The 21,796-nt window shown below is 40.1% G+C and overlaps 1 protein-coding gene and 1 long non-coding RNA gene across 4 annotated transcripts; one reads left to right on the forward strand and one right to left on the reverse strand.

Moving 5' to 3' along the window:
* Positions 1-373: 373 nt before the first annotated feature.
* Positions 374-3,595, reverse strand: SWSAP1 (SWIM-type zinc finger 7 associated protein 1). 2 transcript variants are annotated; one of them, XM_026716803.2, is made up of 2 exons: positions 2,134-3,595; positions 374-1,472 (listed from the first exon to the last, which is right to left on the reverse strand). In XM_026716803.2, the coding sequence occupies exons 1-2, from the start codon at positions 2,353-2,355 to the stop codon at positions 951-953; spliced, it is 744 nt and encodes a 247-aa protein (XP_026572588.1). In that variant the 5' UTR covers positions 2,356-3,595; the 3' UTR covers positions 374-950. The 2 variants fall into 2 exon arrangements, with proteins under 2 accessions (XP_026572588.1, XP_026572587.1); XM_026716802.2 differs by having other exon boundaries at positions 374-1,505.
* On the forward strand, positions 2,425-21,221 carry LOC148127178 (uncharacterized). 2 transcript variants are annotated; one of them, XR_015742031.1, is made up of 3 exons: positions 2,425-2,816; positions 14,799-17,235; positions 19,889-21,221. It is a non-coding gene; the product is annotated as an uncharacterized LOC148127178 (long non-coding RNA). The 2 variants fall into 2 exon arrangements; XR_015742032.1 differs by lacking the exon at positions 2,425-2,816 and adding an exon at positions 4,540-8,542.
* The last annotated feature ends 575 nt before the right edge of the window (positions 21,222-21,796 follow it).

Here is a 21,796-nt window from a genome sequence, read left to right on the forward strand (position 1 = left end):
CTCCCCATCTCTATTCACCACCTGTAGAGATGACCTTGGTTCCCAGGAGTTCTGTGTTTTGTCTAGCAACACATATCATCTTCCTTCCCTCTGTGTAGCAACTGAGGAATAGAAAAATGGCTTCCATGAAGTTCAATTCAAAGTTGACACTTAGTTTTCTGTCTTGGGCCAGCCCAAGTGGTGCTGCCTGGCTTGATCGCTATGTCCCATCTCACTACAGGCAGTTGCCTCCCATTGGCTAATGGAAGATCCTTTCCCTTCTAGTTATTGTATTTCACTGCTATTTTTTTCATAAGTTCACAATAAGAGTAGCAAAAGCTGCATTTTAGGTATGTGTGTGCCTGAAATTATGGCGTTAAAAGTATTTTTACAATTTCACTAATAAAGCAATGAAAGGGGTGGCCTTTTTATTGATTCAGTGGAGATAAGCAGGAAAATCCACTGATCAGAGTCCATGTAAACGTAACGCACAATGAATGTCAGGCCATCACTTTAGCCAAAGCAAAGACTGGGTCTGAAATCCGAAAAGGGAATCCTTAATCTGGTTTCATTTCCAACCAGTTAGTAAATAGCAGCTGAAGGTCTAAGTCCCGAAAAGCCGTTTTGACTCTCCAAGTAGACATTTTAGAAGGCTTCTTCTACATAGCTTCCTGATAGAACTTTATGGGACCCCCTCCTCTCTTCCAAGGGCTAACAAATCCATGTCAATGAGAAGAAATTGGAGCAGCCCAAGCCACCACCCTTTCCACAGTGCAGAGAATACTCTCCTAACTGACCAAATACTATACAATACCTCCAACTTTGTGCAACAATAAAATTGATTAAATTTCTTTTAATCGTCAATTTGCCAGCTCAGTCTAAATGAAAAACCCAAACTTTGTTTTAAAAATAATCACATTCAGTATTAATGGAAGGTGTGTTTGCTGCAGAGCAGGATTGTCCAGAAGTCCTTAAGTCTGGGAGCTAGACAGAGTGGTATCAACTTCAGAAACAGGACATCTATTTCCAAAAACGGTTTCATTCTCACTTTCATTTTTGCATGGCAATAGAGAGATTGTCATGCTACCTTGTGCATCAAATTTCACCATCCATTCTTGATCCTTTGTCCCTGGTTGGAAGAGTTGTGCCCTAATCAGCTTGGTTAAACTCTGATTATCTAAACCAACATCTTTCCCAGTGTCTGGATGCAGCCACAGTTTTGCTGGGAAGTAGCGTTCGATGGCTGAGAAATGTTCTGCTTCTTCCCCAGCTTCTCCCAGAAACCTCATAGAAACAATCAGTTGGCAACCCACAGACAAATGGCTACATTTCTGAGTGAAATGATTAGATGTGTCCAACAACAGGGCTACAAGTTGGGCTGCTGTACAGGCACTGGAACAACTGTTCAGGTATTCTTCCAAACCATCCAGTGCGATCATGGAGGGACTATTAGGTAAGGTTTGGTGCAGGGAGGCCACCAGTTGTAGTAGCTCCTGGAAGGAAGAGGGGTACAGGAAATGGATTTTCTTGAGACAAAAAAAAACAACAACACATTAGCAACCAAGAGTGTTAGATACAAAGTCATGATAGATATCAGGATAGCCTTTGTAAAAATACTTTCCCAGATACTGTAAAGCTGAAACCCACAATTTACATCTTGCAATAAATGCCCAGCACTGGGCTAGTCACTACTTTTGAAACCCATTCCCATAACAGGCTAATGTGTTATCAGACAGAAAATGTGCATTTATACCTACAGATGTTCGACATCATTCTATGCATTAATCATTTGAGACCCGTGAGCCCATTTAAGTCTATCTTTTTTCTGAAACATAACTGAAATTATTTTCCTTCCCAATATTCTTCCAGACAATGTGATTAATCAACATAGAGAGAAAATACGTTGGCTTTCTCTCAGGCTTTCTGGAGTGCCAGAGAATGAAGCTAAATACTCCAAACTTCCGGTCATACCCCTCATCCCTCACCCCCACGATTAAAAGTCATAGGAAGTTTTGAAGGAGAAAAAGATGCTGCCTGCTAAATGTAAAATAATTCATACAGATAGCCTGTTTGTCTTGCCTATTGCAGGAACATCTCTTTTCCAGTTTCCACATCGGCGGAGAACTGCAAAGCCTACCCCCGTTTCATTCACACCTGGATTGCTCCTCCTCCAGCTGCCTTCCCGCCCGGAAGCCGCTCCAGAGCCCGCGGTGCCAAAAACAACACGCGAGTCGAGGAGACAATGGAAGCATTTGCTAGTGCTGCGCGGAACAACAGTGCTGAACGACCCGAGCCGGGAGGACCGAGAAGCAGCAACGGCCGCGGCCGAGGCCCAACCGATACCGCTCCCACCAACTCCAGCAACTCCTCCGACATAGCTAGAGCAGAACCCTAATTAGAAGCCCGGGCGCTCAGCAACCAATCCAAAGCCTGCACTACAGTGAACCCGCCAATGATTAATGCCGCCAATGTAGCTGTATTCAGGAGGCACACAAACAACGTCGACAATTTAAGCCAATCAGAAGCGACAGTCACCCAAAGGCGGCCAATCCGTCTATACGTTTTTAGAACTTTCTGACACGTGGGTTGGAACGTGACGCCGAGAAAGAGCTTCTTGAGGATGAGTGCTGCTTGGTTCTCGCGACTTGGGCGTTGGAAGTGTGACTACGCTGCGATTTTTCGAGTGCCGATTTCGGGATGCATTTTTTAAAAATAAAACGACAGGCGCCTTGACTTTTATCGATCCATTTCCTTGGGCGCTTGATTAGTTTCTTCGTTAGCTTTGTTCTTAGAAGTGTTACCGAAAGTGACGGAGGAAGCACGTGCAGGAAAGTTTGGCAAGTTTCTCCTCTTTTATAATACGTGGCTGCCTGCGATGCTTTCATATGGGCTGCCAAAAGACTGGCAGATTCACAGTGGGGAAAATGCAGCTTCTCAGAAACGCCTGCCTTCGGCCAGATACAGAACTAGGCTATTTAAGCAGAAACATGAACGAGACGGACTATCCAAGGGATCCTGCTAGAATACAAACAGTGGGGTGGAGTCCGCACTAGATGGGCATGTAATGGGAAGGAGATCGCAGTGGTGGTGGTAGTAGTAGTAGTATGTGTCTCAGTAATACCTGTGGTCTATTCATACCATGGCTTTTCGGGCATCTGGTTAGAAATACTATTGAATCCAGAAGGTGTTTCTTTTAGTGTTGGTGATGGCAGTAGAATTGTTCAGATTACAAGATATAACCTGCATCCTAGACAGCCTTTTGATCATTTGAGGAAGAAAAAAAGAGTATCGCCAGCAATCTTTGGACAAGGGAGCCATTCTTGTTTGTTCTGTGATTCCTATCACATCAAATCTAAGTTGTCGGTCTCCTTACTGGGGAGTTGGGTGGTATGTAAATTTAATAAAATAAATCTCACATCCCTAATGAATCCTTTAAGTAAGGATAATGTATAGATTATGTTTAAGTAAGGATTAAGTATAGATTATGTTTTATCTAACAATAACTACTTTTAATTGAATATACTTTGCATAAATTTTTAGCCTTGCTTATTCTAAGCCTTAGGGGATTAATTGAGAAATCTATCTATATTTTTCAAACGATATTAAAATATAAGGGAACTGAAATTTGCTTCATTAGTTATTTTAGTCTTAAAATATTTCTAGTGATTTGCTATACAAAGTTGTTATTTTCCATATAAGGTAGGCCTGCGTAACAAACAGTCTGTGGTCACAAAGCAGCCTTGTGCCACCCGCCAGTGAGTTTTGAAAAATAACCAATCTGCTGCCACCAAACATCACCATCACTAGTAAGGATTTGTCAATGCTTTAGGTTCTGGTAGATTCTTTTGCTTCAAAAGACATGCTGCTAAGCACCTCCTATGTCTCCAGACCTCATTGAGACTCTGCTGCTAGTCACGAAACAGCCATTACTATTCCTTTGTGGCTCACAATTATTTTTAAAGTGTCAATCTGCCCTTTTACCCTCTGAAGTGAAATGTGTAGACATGATAGAAGGTGAAATAAATAGCATAGTCTCAGTATATCCCATCATTATGCCCATGAGCATAGGACTTTTATGCAGCACTAGTCAAGTAGGGATTTTTTAAAAGAACAATCTGTGGTTGAGGGAATTTATCTTTCCTAACAAAAACAAGTGTGCTTTTTAGTGTGACACTGGTTGGCTGCCGCTTATAAAGTTTTGAAGGAAGATCCTTTATTCTACAGGCAGTTTTCTTAATTTGGGCTGGACCATATATTTTTACTTCAGTTCCCTGAGTTAGCCATCAATATCTAGTGCTTGCTGCTATCGTTATCTGCTGCTTCTTCCACCCAATCTTTTAAAATCCCACTTCCTGTAAGATGGCTAGTTGAGATTGAAAAATACCATGATCCCACCCCATGGAAAGCATGAAAAGAGCAACCATTTCCTGGTTACCTTTTTGGAACTACTATGAATAATTTGGACCATGAGGAGTGGAAAGCTTGCACTGAAATACTACATCTATGCCTATTTGATTTCTATAATGTTTCATATTTTTATTATTGATTTCTTATAAAAATGTTTTAGGCAAAGCTTTTACATGAGTTCCTTTGAAGTTTGCAACAAGCAAACCAAAACACAAGGAATCTGAAACAAGTCTCAGAAGCTTTTATTAGCAATTTTCTCTTCTAGAGGAATCCACTACATAGCAGCTACTTTAAAACTCTTTTAAAGACAAGACGCTGGTGCAGCTCCTCTGTGGAGCACAGTTAAACACGAGAAACTGGAGAAAGTTTGAACTGGTTTCCTAAGAAAGCTATTTCAAGTAGCAAAAGGTGTACCTAACACTGCTCTATGTTTGTAGGTAAGATTATAAACATTTAAAAAGGGGCTGCATATACTTGAAGCTCGTTTTCAACACAAAGGTCAGAATATATTGTCAGATAATTGTTGAAAACTCCAAATGACAAGTTACCTAAATTGGGGTTTTCAAGTGAGATGCTGATGCACCTGGAAGATCATGCAAAGATAGCTCGTAAACAAAGAATTTTTGACATAGAATTACAAACAAAATATACCAATTAGGGCACGGCAACATACCTGGCCCAACTTATAAATAAGAAACTTCAGGGGGCCTTTATTCTGTTGTGGTTTAATATATACCAGCAACATTGGAAAATAAATATCACAAAATTTCACCACTGATGTTAAAAACTCTTGTCCAAATGGTTTTTACTCATTATGCCTACTGTGGAGATAATCAATTGGTGCAATGTCATGATTATGGCATGGGTACATACATTTACCACAGCCAGTTTGGGTATAATGGTTAAGGCACCAAGTTAAAAAACTGGAGGACAGAGGGTTCTAAGTTTTATTTGAGTTATGAAGCCAGATGCGTGACTTTTGGGGCCAATCATTTTCTGTCAGCCTTGGGAAGGAGACAAGGGCAAAACCACTTCCAAATCTTGCCAATAAAACTGCAGGGACTAGTCCAGGCAGGCGCCAGGAGTCATAACTGACTCAAATGCACCAACCTGCATTCAAGAGGTATCTATCAATCACTGATTGATAGATAAAACCAAGCTGATTTAATGAGAAAAAAAGTAAGACAGCCAAAATAAATTAACGTTTTCCATTGGTGCCAAACCTGTTGGCAAAAACTTTTTCCAGGCAAAACAGGAATAAGAGCCAAGTCCCCAACATTGAAAGTCTTTATCCCTATAAAGTTAGGAGCATTGCATCATGAGATCATGTTTACTGTATTGTAATTTTTACCAATACTTTTTATTTAGTACAGTATTGATTGTATGTAAGTGTTTTTAACTATTTCAAATTTGCAGCAGGAAGAATTGACTTCAACAACATTTCATCTTATTAGGCTTTATTGTGATTAGGAGATGGTGCAAGACTGATTACAACTACTTTAATATTTTTTTTCAAAGAAATGCCTTTAGCTAATGCTTTGAAACACTTCCAGGTTTCCTTCTGAAAGAAGGAACATTCTATAAGAGCACGTTGTTTCCCACCCTATTTATCTGAAAATTTCTGCTCCCACCTGCAGGTAGGAAATTTGAAAAGAAACTTCACTCTTGTTTCTCTTCTGAATCCACCATGGCGGCGATGATTCTCCAAGTTAAAGTATTTTGATTGATGTACCATTCACAGAGCTTTCACCTACCATCTTCAACCACCCACACAGCAGCTACATTACCCGCTTCAATTGCAGCTGCATGCACAAGCGTGAGGAACTAGGAGCCCTAGAAAAAGCTGTGGCTTCCTGGGCGGAGGCGGTGCCACTTTCAGTAGCAGTTTCCTGGGTCAAGGGCTGCTTCCAGCCTCTCAGTCAGAGCTGCCAATCACCCATTGTGCTGCCCTGCAATCACGTTGCTTAGTGATTGCCGAGCTTGTTGCCAGGTTACGCAAGAAATTCCTTTCAGGGTGCCAATGGGTGGACTTTTATAGTTATGAAACCAGACTATCCCTCCCCCACCTCTTATCCCTAAATTCATGCCACCAACCCACTTAAGAGTGCTATATTGGTCTCTGATTATGTTTTCAATAATACTTAGCCATTTAGATACCATACCTTGGAGGGAATTCTCAGAGGGAGAGGAAGTGGTTTCTGTTTAACTGTTTTTGGGGAGTTCTGGCTGGCAAACATCACACCGCAAGCTCACTTTTCTGGTAACTTAGTATGTCTAGGTGCAACTCTCCTACTTCAATCTTAGAGCAACCCCATGGGAACACAGGCCCAAATCTGTTTACATAGCCACCTGCAGCAGGTATATTTGATTGTGTTTGAAACAGACCCAACATGATATTCCTTCACTCTGGTTTTAGTTTTTCCAACCCAACAGAATGTTGGAAAGAAGTTATGTAAATGAACTGGGGACCATGTCTGCCTCTCTCCATTAGCAGCATACTCAACAAAATAGGATCAAATTTGGTATGGCAGGCCAAAGAAAGATCAGGTTGACCATGATCTGCTGCATCGAGCTGGGGCTTCAGGAGAAAAGAAATCCTGGAGGAACCCACCTAGTGCACTTTGGCAATGGCTCTGAGGATTACTGGCTGCTCCATTCTTAGCCTAATTCTTCCTAGCTGCCTGGCAAGGCTGCAGCAGAAAGAACTGTAGATGCCACAGTCTGGAAAAGGCAAGGCTTTTATAAGGAGTTGGCTTTTTCAAGTTGCAGTATCTTTTAATGTAACTACTTAAAGCAAATTCATCTTTTGGGGGGCTCTTACAGGAGCATGGAGATAAAACCAGGACTTCAAATTACTTTTGGAAGTTAATGGGAAGCCAATGCAGGACCTGCAAAATAGATGTAATATGCCTTCCCCACGAAGCACTCAGGCTTTTTTATTTAAATATTAAATATTCATTTTATTTGAAATCCGTTCATTTATTTAAGCTGCAAAAATACATTTGGTCACTGGACAAAAATAAAAAGAGATAGCAACTTGCAATTCTTTATTTTTTTGTCCCATCATCAATACTTTATTACCCTGAGATATTGTGTAAGAACATGTATTTCATCTATCTGGCAGAAATGTATGACTGGATAGATAGACAGGCAGACATAGTGTCTATCCTATATGGACAGTTGGTATTTTCCAGTCAATTTCATATAGAAGGGAAACATGGGAGAATTAACTTTTCCTCTGTAAAAGTTCCTACCATGCTAAATATCATAGGTTCAATTATAAACCAGGTAGCAAAACACATCTTCTCCTTTGAATAACATCTTCATATGTAGAAATTAGCAAGTGATCATTGGGATACAAGGATTATTAATTGTCAGTGTTGATAAAACTATTTAAGAATTGGTTTTTTAAAATTCCACAATGGCCAGAGCTCACCCCTTAGTGTTCTGAAACTTTCTTACTTACTCCATTCTGTGACAAATAGCAGCATGAATCAATTGCAGACTGGTCTTAATCTAAGCTAAATCCCAGTTTCTCACTTCATTTAATGATCCAATCACTGTTGAGATAAGTAATGAAAGTTCCCAAACTGAATAATAATCCAGTAATTATTAATCCAATAAGCAGCTGTGATTGATTTTCAGGTACGTTTAAGCTTCTCTTTGCATCTTACTTTTACAAAGTGTAAACTGTGAGAGCCTTCAAGGTTAGATTGCTTGCATAATGCCCACTGACTTGAGTGGAGTTTGTATATATATATATATTTTTTGGTACACTCATTTTTATAGATGCTATCCCCTGGCTGCTGATGACCTGATAGTTAGAGGCTCAGAAAAGTGAAAAGTGACTGTGGTAAAAGTGGCTGATTAAATTACTCTTCTTTTGGTCCTCATCAATAGATGTTCACATGAGGAAATGATTTTTAAATCTGGAATGCCAAAACAACAAGCAAAAATGCACAACAAAATCTCTACAACTGAATGCTGCAGTGTTGTTGATTTAAAAAATGTGTATACTTCCACTATCTCTTCCAGGTCCCAGCCTGGAAGGAATAAACGAATACCCTCTCCCCATATTTTGGAGCTGACAGACAAAACAAAAAGAACATGCTGTGGGTATTCTAAAAATGGCTGCCATTGAAGAGTTTATCCATCTGTAAGTAACTGCAATGGATATGGTCAGCCTTAAACCACCAATTGATTACAATTAATGTTTTCATTTTTTAAATTCTAGTTTTACCATGGATGCTTTATTTCAAATGCTTTTGTTTCTTGTGTAACTCTTTTTGTTTCACATGCTTTTTTTTTAAATTACTCTAAGAATCTAGAAACAACTGCAGTTATATATTTGACAGATAAATAAATAAGGCAGTCCTTGATTTAGGAGCACAATTGGGATTGGAACTTTTGTTGCTAAGCAATACAGTCGTTAATTGAGTCAATTTTATGACCTTTTTTTCTACTGTTGTCAAATGAATCCCACAGTCATTCAGCTAATCTGGCTTCCTCTGTTGCCTTTGCTTGTCAGAAACTGTCTGGAAAGATCACAAATGGCAATCATGTGCAATCTTAGGATGCTGCAATCATCATAAATACATGCCAGTTGCCAAGCACCCAAATCATGATCACATGACATGAGGATGCTGCAAGAGTTGTAAGTGCAAGACCAGTGATAAGTCACTTTTTTAAGCATCACCATAACTTTGAACAGTGGCTAAATAAATGGTCATACATTGAGGACCACCTGTAAATTTAACAAAAGCAAACAGATAATGTCATTCCCTGCCATCTTTTCTAACTCCCTGATGTGCTTATAACCAATGCTGAATTAATTGCTGTATGGTTTCTTGGTGGAGACATATATAAGCAATACACTAAGTATAGCCAAGGGGCATGGTGGCTGAGTGTTGGGTTTCCCAACCAGAAGATTGGCAGTTTGAGACCTATGTACCATGTGATGCAGTGAGCTTCCATTACTTGCCTCAGCTCCCATTAACTTAGCAGTTGGAAAGCATGCAAATGCGAGTAGATAAATAGGTACTACTTCGGTGGAAAGGTAACATGTTCCATGCATCTTCGGCATATAGTGACACTGGCCACATGGCCACAGAAGCGTCTTTGACAATGCTGGCTCTTCGGTTGTGAATCAGAGGCGAGTCTTGCCCACTAGAATCAGACACAGTTGGCAGGGGAAACCTTTACTTTTTTTAGGAATAGCTACTCACAAGTATGGCCACGGGATACTATCAAAAAAGAAAAGATGGGGACATGATGGCTCCTTATGTCTGACACATATAGATACACACAGAACTTTATTACACCATTATTGCTGCCATCTTGACTATTTTTGGTAATACCTGTTTTCTACAAATGCCTATCAAGATTTGTGTGAAACCCAAGAGAATTCTTGGAAACAGGTACAGGTACAACTTACAACTATTCATTTAGGAATTGCTCAGAATTACAGAGTATTGAAAAAAGTGACTTACAACTGGTCCTCACATGTGATTGAAGTTTGGGCACTTGGCAAACTGGCATCATTTAGATTAGTTACAAAATCTTGTCGGAAATGGGCAGTGATGGCGAACCTTTTAGAGACCGAGTACCCAAACTACAACCCAAAACCTACTTATTTATCACAAACATGACAACTTAACCTGAATAATGAGGTTTTACTACCTAAAATAATGATAAAAAATGCAGTTCAGTTAATTGTTGTAAGAAAAATGTGATAAATGCACTTTTATGCCCCTTCATTTTTTTCAGCTTTTGAAATATTGTTTAGCAACGATAAAAAAGAAAGTTTTGTAATATCATTTCTCTCTTTCCTTCCCCCTTTCCCCCTCTCTTTCCCTCCCTCTCTTTGTCTTTCTCTTCCGCTCCCTCCCTTTATCTCTCTCTGTCTCATCTATCTGTCTGACTTTTTCTGCTTTTGAAACATTACGTTTAGCCACAATAAAAAAGAATTTTTTTGTAATATAAGATCTCTTTCCCTCCCTCTCTCTCTCTTTCTCGCTGTCTCTTTCCCTCCCCCTCTTTGTTTCTCTCTCTTTCCCTTCCTCCCTCTCTCTCTGCCTCCCTCTGTTTCTCTCTCCCTCATGGGGGGTGGGACCACTGAACTGGTGCTGGATGCATCCCTAGTAGTGATGGGATTCAAAAAAAATTACTACCGTTTCTGTGGGCGTGGCTTGGTGGGCATGGCTTGGTGGGTGTGGCAGGGGAAGGATACTTCAAAATCTATTCCCTCCCCACTCCAGGGGGAAGGTTTCTGCAAAATCCCCTCCCCTCCCCACCCCACTAACCTGCTTTCCAGCTCTGTTCTCCTGTGCAGGGCAACAAAAGGAGACCCAGCCAATCAGCTGGGACTCGGGAGGCAGATGGGGGCAGGGCCAGTCAGAGATGGCATTTGCTGGTTCTCCAAACTATTCAAAATTTTTGCTACTGGTTCTCCAGAACTGGTCAGAACCTGCTGGATGCCACCTCTGGTCTGTAGGCCGATGAGCCCAGGAGTAGCAGGCTGAAGTTCAGCTGGCCGGTGGGGAGGTGGGGCATCCCAACACAGGCAGCTCTGCAGAAAAAGAAACTGGTGGTTTTTTTTTTTGCCAAGCCGACACAGGGTTGCATTGTGGCTCCGTGTCATAATGGGCTTCAGGAGGAAGGGACCCCATCTCCCCCATGAGTTAAAAAGCTAACTCAATCAATTCCAACTTCGTGAGATCTTCTCCTTTTGTGAGAAGTTGGAATTGATTGAGTGAAACATGATGGAACTGGGCTGGGGCGACTGGGCATGTGTCCACAGAGAGGGCGCTGCATGCCACGACTGGCATGCGTGCCATAGGTTCGTCATAACAGGTATAGGATCTCCTGTTTGAGCAGGGGATTGGACTAGAAGACCTCCAAAGCTCCTTCCAGCTCTATTCTTGATTGATCCTGGAGTCATACAATGGCCATTTGCAACCTTCTGCTATGACCCAGGTCACCTAGGCAGAAATAGGTTTCAACAGAGTCCTTTCAACAGAGTCTAACAGTCCACAACAAATGGCCCTATGATGGCCAGTAAGGCTCCACCCCACTCTTCCCTGAATGCAAGCCACCCATAGTCCCACAAACAAAAGTCAGTAAGCAGCAAAACCAATTTGTAAAAGCAGAGAGGAAGTGCAAAAACAAGGTACAAGCTGTGGACATTGCCTTGTCCACAGGGCAAGGCAAGTCCACAAGACAAAAGCACAAGGCCAGGCACAGGCAGAAACACAAGTCAAGGCTGAGTTTTTCCAAAGCTGGGGGAGTGTATGCCAAAGCAAACAATTGCTCCCAACAAAGACAATTTCCTCCGGCTTCTGCTTAAGTCAGCCCCAAGACAGGTGTTCCTTGTAAGAAGGGGTTGGGTGACCCTTCTCCTGGACAGCCTTGCAGACCTCCTCGGAACTTGCCTCCACTCTATTTTCTGTGCCCTCAGAGCGAGTGGGGGAGGCAGCTGTTCCTTATCAGAGGGCATCTGCTGCCTCTTAATGGTGATTGCCTGTCAGCAGCCAATCCTCCCCCGTGTCTGTTGAGGGCAGGCAGCTCTCCATCAGGTCGACCACATCCCCCAATGCCTGAGAAGCCTGGGACAGCATCGTCCTCAGTCGCTGACCTCTCCAAACATGCCAAGGGAGATGTGCCATCCCTGTCAAATAGTCCCGGTTCCAACTCCTCCTCCAAACTGGGATCTGATGGGGCCATGACGCCTTCCCACCTCGCTTCCAGTAACCAAAATCTGTAGGGGAAATAGGATTTGCTTAACAACCATGTGATTCACTTAACAACTGGTATAAAATTGTGTGTGACTCACTTAACCAACTGCCTTGCTTAGCAACAAAAATTCTGGTCTTAATTTGGTTGTAAAACAAAGGCTAGCTATTCTTGAAGTTTTACAGGATGTTCATCTGCTTTTGTTTTAAATTTTATTTTTTATGCATTCCTTCATTTCATTTTCCCCCACCACATTCAGGAGATTTTCGCAGATTATTATCTCTATAATAAAACATCCACAGTATAATTAATTTTCCATAATAATAGGTTAATAAATGAAACATAGATAAAATAATAAAAGAACTAATTAAAAATCAATAAAAATAGAAGGTGACAACTATAAATCAAAGGTTCTCTTAAAATAAACTTCTTTTAAAAAATCTTAAAAGTCAGAGTTGACAGGAGTTCTAATGATCATGAAGAATGGTCTTTCTGGGAGACGTAACATGTGGTTGCTTCAGAATGGTAAGTAGGAATTAAAAGTAAAACTTTATAATAAATTATAAGGGACCTAACATAAAATTCTCTTTATAGCAAGTTATATGACAGTTCCCTCTCTGAGATCTTGCTGTCTATCAGAATAAGCAGCACTTGATTAGGTAGACAATTAGTCAGAAATAGGTCAGCTTCCTCTGAATTTGACTAATCCTCTTTTAAAACCATCTCATATTGTGGTCATTGCTACATGTTGTGACAATGAATTCAATAAGTTAATTATATAGGATAATTCTATCTTTTGTTTGTCTTCAAGCCATGGCTAATTAAGTTCATTGGATGACTTCAAGGAATAATATTATTAGACAGAGGGGGAAGTCTTCTTTTGATTCACTTACATTTCTCCATACCTAATTTTACTCAGCAGGGGCTTTTCTAATTTGTAGGATCTGCATAGCAATGGTAATAGAGGAGGAGAGCCTAGCCTGGGCTATTGGGTATTCAGAGTCCTACATTGTGGTGTGTGTGTGTGTGTACGCACACACACGCACACACACAACTCAGTTAAATGTCTTGTTTTTGCAGGATGAGATGCCATCCTACTAACAGGCCATAATATGAGATTGATAGTGGGCTTGTGGGAGTTTCAGACCAAAACTGAGAAGGAAATACAGAATGTCCAGCAATGAACTGTGATAAAGTCAGGCTTGTTAGAAATAAGACTAGCTGAGCCAAGAGAAAAAATAAATAAAACAGAGACACACAATCAGCATCTATATTCTGAACAACAACAACAACAAAACCTCAGATAGCAGATGGAATGAAATCATGGTTCATCTTTTTTACTAAGTGGTAAGATAAATAGAAAGTAGAAGCAGATGGTGAGAAAAAAATATGGGCTTAAGGATCCATATAGCTGCCCTGTTAATGAAGTGGAGAAAGTGCAGGAGGTAGTTTTGTTCTAATTTCTCCTTCTCTGAAATGTTGGAACTTCATGAGGCTTTCTTACCTGGAGCTGTTAATCCAAAGAATTAATCCAAGGAAGGTGTTAATCCAATTCACTTTAGCATTCATGTGAATTTTCTGTGCTAGCTCTCCTGCCTGATTTGGCTAAGAGTTTCAGCACCCAAACTATACAGTACACACCTTTCTGGAAGTAGACCCCATTGAATTCAGTAGCTTAAGATTGTAAACAGACCCATGCAGCAGAGTGCTCTGTTGATATGCTTTTTGGAAGAATCATGGATAGAGTCATGGAGGCAGTGAGTCCAACTTCCTGCTCATTGTAAAAATCCAGATGAGACGCTTTGCTTGAACACATGCAGAGGAGATGCTGGCATATCTTCCCCCAGACACCACACTGAAATGACTAGGAATTTTTTAAAAAAAATCACTAGAAAACTTCTAATGCAAATCACAAGGAATATGAATTTCTAAGAAAGGCATTGAAGGCTTTTCTATCTGTGCCTTCAGCATATCTTTTGGAAAGTGGATTTTACTGCTCATTTATAGCCATGAGCAAATATCAAAATATACCAGATGATGGGCTAGTTGTTAAGCAACTTAGATTTGCTTCAGTGAAGCCATTCCTGTCCTGGAAGTGACATAATTCTGTAATTCATTTATCTGAAGCAAGGAGATGACCCAATTTGCCTCGCTGAAACCATTTATATCATCTCAAGCCACTTCAGGACAGCTCTGTAGCAGCAGGACCTCTTAAATTTTTGCCCCAACATTTGCTAAAGTGCTCCCAAGATGAGAGTTTGGGATTGCCCAGAACGTATGCTGAAGTCACTCGGCCAAGAAATCCTTCAGTGCACACTGAAGTGCTGCTCCAGAGTAAACAGGCTTAGCCAGAGCATCCCAAGTGGAAATAGTTTGGTGTACAAAGTTTTGGGCCAGTGATTTGGAGATGAATGACAGCTCTTCCACAGTGCTTTTCCAAAACAGGAAATTAGAGAACCTAAGGACCTGGCTGGATAGCTTTGGTGGTGTAGTGCTGGATTGTGGAGGAAGATGTGTATGCTGAAACCATTCAGTATACAAGTCCTTCTATACACACTAAGTGGGCTTAAAATTGGAGATCCTTAGTGCACATTGCAAGCAATCACACAGCACATACAAAACCCGTTCAATCTAGAAACTTTTTGGAGACTAATATGGGAGCTTAATCTCTCTTCTCTCAGCTTAATCTTGCTCATCCATGAAAGAGAATGGTTGCTCTTTTATGTGGTAATGAATATTGGCAGTTTGGGGTAGGATGTGAAAAAAACGAAATGCTAGTTTTATTATTTCAGATGTATGGCATAGGCAGCCCTGGATCTAACTGACCTTGGGCAATTCTGAAAAAAAATTAAGTGAGTTGGGTTCAATTAGTATGTGGATGCGCCCCAGAGTTTTAGGCAAAATTGAAATATTGGAAAAAAGACCCTCGAAAGCAGCAACAGATCACTTCTATATAGTTGCTAAGAAATATATAAGCCGCTGAATCCATATAGTCACCAGGAGTTAAAGAAAATGTTCATCTTCTAACCTACTACTTAGCTTCTTCTGAAGAAGGAGAATGAATGAATTAATTCGGGAACACAACCTTTTTACAAGCTTCCAGTAACTTTACTAAGATCATTTTCCCTATTCTTAGTTCTGTGGTTCATTTCTACACAGTACCTAGCTTTCTCAGTGTTCAAGGGTCAGTTATTCTGAGCCATATGTACTAAATTTCTCAATTCTCAATTCATACATTACTCCTGATTTTCAACTTCAACTTGTGATAAGAGCATTATGGGAAGCTTGATGGATCAGATGGTTATTCACATTTTGATTTCTGTAGTAGTTAGATGAGGTCTACCTTATGGCCACAAGAATTAGGCCTATATCTTACCATCTATACTTATATTTCTCAAAACTTAATTCTGACAAGCTTAATGTCTTTGAGGTAGAGACCCTTTTTTTTACAGCCACATAGACTCTTTGCAGAGCTAACATAAGCCATTTCTCAGTCACAGCCACTGTTGCTCTCTTTCTAACCTGTGCTATGAGGATAATAGCACAGGCAAGGCTGCTGTGAAATCTTTTCTGAGGCAGATTGTTTTATTCTTTGAAAAGTGATGCCCAAATGCAATTTGGCTGAAATCCCATATTTCCCTTTATGGATAATCCGTACCCTAGCTATGGGTATTTCTCAGTATTAAAAGCAGCATTCAATATAAATCAAGAATTTCAACCTCAAAAGGGAGAGCTTTCATTTCTGAAAACCTGGGACATTTTTTCTTTCTGCTTGTTATTTTAACAAAACTACAAATATATTTTCCTACATGTTTCTATTATTTCCTACAAAAAGTGTGATTCTTGGGTGACCTTATTTCACTTTCAAATAAAGAGATATATTGATATGGAATTTGTATTGAAGAAAAAATCAAAGTGTCTCTTTACACAACTGCAAGTACTGCTATACAGGTTTCTTAACTAGAATCTATGCTATAAGCCATTTTCATAACAATTACCACAAAAACAAAAGACATGAATTGTATGTCTGCACAAAGATTTTTTATCTCAGATTTGGTTGGCCAGGTACCTTCAATATAATGATGTTTTTCTGTATGTATTATCAAAAGTAATTCTACAATGAAACAAAAAGGGTTATATTGTTTGCTTTATTTAAAAAAGTGATGGTATCAGTACAAAATATGTCATGGTTCTCCCCTAAATAAGGCTCTATTATTCCCAAAATGCAGTTGTTGTTGTTGTTATTCAGTTTGGTCTAGTGGCTAAGGTACTAGGCTAGAAAGCAGAAGACCATGTGTTCAAGTCCTGCCCTAGCCATGAAAGCCACCTGGGTGACTTTGGTCCAGGCACTCTCTCTCAGCCCAACCCACCTCAGAGTGGGGAAAATGAGGAATAAAGTGTGTTGGATATGTTTGTTTCTTGAGTTATTCATAAAAATAATAAAGGTGGAGTACAAATAAATAAGTAACATTACTACTATACATTAGTATTAGTCCTATTATTCTAAGTCATACTGAAAATATTTGTAAAAGCTGTTAAATTTTATCAATAGCTAATAAGCGATTTGGGAATTCTAAATCAAGATTCAGGTTTGGGTGATATTAAAATGGAAAAGGGCTTCAAATAAAATGAAGATAAATTGAGCCTGTTTTCTTCATTAGCTCTAAATCAAATAGTGTTGTTTATGAAAATCCCTGAAGAGAGATAGTTGTTATTATGTAGGACATGAGCCATTGCTAATATATGGTATGATAAATAGCAGAATAAATAACAGCAAAATCATGGAAAATTAACCAACATGGAAAACCTTTAGCAAAATGAGGAATGGGTATTATTTGCTCTGTTTCTTGGCACTGAATCTCATTGGTCTGCTCAAAGATCTAAGAAGCATCTCTCTTCAATCATGCATTAAAAACTGTTGATGATTCCCCAGAATGCTTCCTTGGATCCATCAATTGTGAAGCAGACATCTTTAAGAGAGATGATGTTGGTCAGAGGAGCCTCTCGTGCTGTGGCTAGTGACTGCGAATCTCAGTCTTTCATAAATCAAGAAATAAGATGATAATCCTACCATTCATTTTTGCAGCAGAATCGTCATGAAAATTTTAAAGTAACAAGGTATTGTATGCAGCTGGAGAGTTCTAGTTTGTTTTGAAACCCACAGAATAAATGATGAGAGCAGAGCTATGGAAACCATAGATGCCTGCTTTCAGTTGATGTGTCAACCATGGTGACCATTTCTATGATTTACATGCATCTCCCAAGCCCTTTTTTTGTGGAACACTTGATTACACTGCTGCAATTTAATAGTAAAACACCAATATTCCCCACTAGTTCTGGTTAAAGATAAATGTATAATACAGTTAAAGATTTCATATAAATCTTTGCACTAAAACCAGCAAGACCCCCCAAATCCCCCAATGTTTGTTTCAAAGTGCCTGAAAATGAAACAAAGTATAAAATGTTTTTCTTGATGAATTTTTTCTCTAAATGATCAGATCTTCTATTTCCTGCCAAAGATGCTAGTTTCTAATAGTAGATTTTGATTCCTATATAAATTCTCATTCTGATGGCCAAAGTACAATTAGGTCCTTGAGAAACATCACCATTAATCAACATCCAACAACAGAGGGTTCTCACATAAATTGTTTCTTTACTGTCCTGAATTTTAGGAGTTAGTCAGAACTGAACATTCAGTTTTCTCTTTATCTTCACCATTTAAACTAATTATCCTCTTTTATGTACAAGATATACCCTAAGCCAGGGTTGTCAAACTCGATTTCATTGAGGGTCGCATCAGGTTTGTGTGTGACCTTGGGGGAGGGAGGCAGGGTGTGTTTCGCCAGCATGACCTCACTGGCAGAGCACCATTGTGGCCTGAGTGCTCTGCCAGCAAAAATGGGCTCCTGAGCTCTGTTTTTGGCTGCAACAATGAAAATGGAGGTCAGTGGCCCTTGTGAGCTCCATTTTTAACTGGGACAGCCTTCTGCAATCCTCTGCCAATGAAAATGGAGCTCGGGGGCATGCGTGGCTCTTGCGAGCTCCGTTTTCGACTGGGACGGCCTCCTATAACTTTCTGCCAGTGAAAACGGAGCTCTGGAGGGCCGCACACAGCCTTCCTGAGCTCCATTTTCACTGGTAGAGGCACTGCTGGCTAGTCTTTTGCTATTTCCCTGTGGGCCAGATCTAAGCACCCACAGGCTGCATCTGTCCCTGGGCCTTGAGTTTGACACTCCTGTCCTAACTTATCCACCTTTACATCAGCTTCTGTTTCATAAACAGGGTGTGTGTGATGACCCAAGGTGTGGCACAAAGGCAACACAGTCAAGTAAGCAAGAAGAGTCCCTTTAATACCTCCAACTTTGCCCCCAATGTCCAGGTTACCTTCGGCTGGAGAAAAAACTCTTCCAAGAACAGTCTTTAAGTGGAGGAAATTCAGTCCGAAAACAAAGTACATATAAACTGTAAATAAAAATCCACACAAACCATGCTGCAGCAATTAACTTGACAGGGCAGGATAAGGAATTGCAGACTTGAAAGGCCAACAAAACACACACAGTTGGAAAGACACCAGGAACCCAGATAAGCCTCGACAATAACAGATACCTCACAATTTCCTTTCCTTTTTAAACACTGTGTTCCCAGCTGCAGCTAATGAAGGGAATCAGGGCCCTTTCCTCCTCCATAACCACGCCACTCACGTTGCTCCCTTCTCCGTTCTTCCCTGCGTGTCCTAGGATGAAGAGGGGGTGGCCCTGAGTTTTCCACAGAGTTCTTTTGGCCTTGCTTTACCTCTCCCCTGCTCTGCCCAGCCAGACTTTGCCCTTCCCCAGTTTCTTCCACAGCCAAGGGAGCCACACTCCCACTCCCTGTCAGCTGCTTGGCCTCCCCTCAGAATCAGATTCCAACAGGGGCATGACAGTGTGTTTATTTAGATGGGTAAACAGATCTTGCAAATAACAGGAGGCTTGACAGGAGATTCCACTCATACTCACTAAATGCATACATATTTTATACCACAAATTTCTAACAATGATAACTAGTTCAATCAATCTAAACAATTTGTTTTGTTTTGTTTTGTCCTAATGGTTTGGGTGAACGTATTTCCAAGGTTTAAAATAAACTTTGGGATTTTTGTTTCTGAATAAATGAGCAACCACAATGCTTCAAAATCACAGGGTTTGAGTTGTAGGAATTATTTTGCCAGGAAAGAGTACTTATAGTAATTATATAGCTCATATAGTGTTTGTATAGTTTAGTCACTTCAGATATACACATTTGTTGTAATGAAGTTTACAACAGATTAAAGGTTAATGATGTCCTGCCTAATTCAAAACTAGTATGGTGCCGTTTCAAATATAGATAAAACACAAGACCTGCTCTCAAGTAATTTTAAATAAACTTAATAGTGGCTCAGGAAAGGGCTTCAGTATTTAAATGGAGTAGTAAATTACTGATTAGTTATTCCTGACTGAGGGCTTTTCCTGTTGGCACCTAACCATGGCAGAAATAAGCCTTGGAAACATTTTGCTTCCAGGATGATGCCTTTATCTCCTCTTTACCCTGTAAAAAAGTTTTCTCTTATTCCAACATCCTCCAGTTAGGCTAGTTCAAAAAGTTGAGCTTTGTCTCTTATTATATCCAGCTGACTGAAATGATTTCAGACAAAATCATTGGCAATAACCATTTTTAGATAATCCTATTCTGTTTAACTTATTTTGATTGAGTTGATAAACAGTGTACCATCCAACATGACTCTCTTGCCTTACAGGTGTGAAGACTATATTTTCTTGTTTCTGACTTCTGCCAAACCACAATAACTGTGTGGTAACCATGACATGAACCTTTGTTCAAGGGTTTGAGGAAGCAACCACTGCCTTTGCCCCTAAAGATTGTTAAAAGCTGGCAATCTAACACTTATTAAACTTACAAAGTCCATGTCAAGGCTAACTTTAAACTGCAGACTTCCCAGGCCTTCGTTAGACTCTCTTGCTTCTTCCCTTCTTAGGTGTTTTATAATATCTGGCTTAAAGAAATGGTTGGAAGTACTCAAACTTGCATAGTCATTATTTTGGTCATATTCACTATATATTCAAGCTGTGGATTTTAGATTTGTGTCTCATAGTTACTCCCATTCAGACTGAGGCTGCATCAAGAGCCACCACACACAGATGGATCCTGGACATGGGCTTCAAATGTTGTATTCCTCTTGTCAAGCCACTCCTGAACAACAAACAATGTCAGAAGCATATTAACTGGGCCAAAGAAAAACAGAACTGGACTGTTGCTCAGTGGTCCAAAGTCCTGTTTTCTGATGAGAGCAACTTTTGCATCTCATTTGGAAACCAAGGACCAGAGTCTGGAGGAAGAATGGAGAGGCACACACTGCAAGATGCTTGAAGTCCAGTGTGAAGTTTCCACAGTCTGTGTTGATTTGGGGAGCCATGTCATCTGCTGGTGTTGGTCCACTGTGCTTCATTAAGTCCAGGGTCAACACAGCCATCTACCAGGAGATTTTGGAGGACTTCATGCTTCCTTCCACAGATGAGGTTTATGGGGATGCTGACTTCATTTTCCACCAGGACTTGGCACCTGCCCACACTGCCAAAAGCTCCAAAACCTGGTTCAATGACCATGGGATTACTGTGCTTGATTGGCCAACAAACTCGCCTGACCTGAACCCCATCGAGAATCTATGGGGCATTGCCAAGAGAAAGATGAGAGACATGAGACCGAACAATGCAGAAGAGCTGAAGGCTGCTATTGAAGCACCCTGGTCTTCCATAACACCACAGCAATGCCACAGGCTGATAGCTTTCATACATTAAGGCAGTAATTGCTGCAAAAGGGATCCAAACCAAGTACTGAGTACATTTGCATGCTTATACTCTTCAGAGGTCCAATATTGTTCTATGTACAATCCTTGTTTTATTGATTGCATTTAATGTTCTAATTTTCTGAGATTGTGGATTTGGGGTTTTCATGAGCTGTAAGCCATAATCATCACAATCATGACAAATCACGGCTTGCTTTACATGTAATGAGTCTATCTCATACATTAGTTTCACCTTTTGCATTTCTGAAATAAATGAACTTTTGCACGATATTCTAATTTTTTGAGTTTCACCTGTATATATATTAGCCCTGTGGCCCTATGCCCTTCTTAATCACTATTATATCTTCTTTTTTAGATCTACACTATTACTATTTAAATAATGAAAGTCATTTCCATTCTTACCCTCTAGGAGTAAAATTGATTTTCCTTTCAAAATTGTCTTAAAAGTTGTTGTTAAAATTGCTTAAATACTCAGAATCTGGTTCCATGCTGCTTTTAAATCAAGCCAAAATGTGTCCCTGTGGGTGGAACATCTAAGTCCCCCTGTTCAAGAGCATTATCTCATCCACATTCTGAGACCCTCAGCTCTCTATGTAGAATCAGCAAAACTTTGCACATTATTCATCATTGGCTTGGCTGTTCTTAGTAATTGCATTCAAAATAATCAATGGCAATTCCTCTTTCTTTAACTACTAATGAGATTAGATAATCAAGACATATATTAAAATGCAGAACAATATTAAGAGATTTATTCACTTACCCAGGATATTTTAAGGCTCTAAAAATCCAGCACAAAATGTTCATTTAAATTCCACCCTATTTCTTCTTCTGTTTCTAGTAGAA

Source organism: Pseudonaja textilis, chromosome 2 (assembly GCF_049901715.1).
Source record: "Pseudonaja textilis isolate UNSWEBS1 chromosome 2, rPseTex1.2, whole genome shotgun sequence".
In the NCBI taxonomy this organism is placed as follows: domain Eukaryota; kingdom Metazoa; phylum Chordata; class Lepidosauria; order Squamata; family Elapidae; genus Pseudonaja; species Pseudonaja textilis.

Coding starts and splice junctions, on each gene's coding strand:
- SWSAP1 (XM_026716802.2), bottom strand. CDS start 2,355: ATGTCGGAGGAGTTGCTGGAGTTGGTGGGAGCGGTATCGGTTGGGCCT. Junction 1,506..2,133: donor CTGGAGGAGGAGCAATCCAG/GTGTGAATGAAA, acceptor TTTTGTCTCAAG/AAAATCCATTTCCTGTACCC.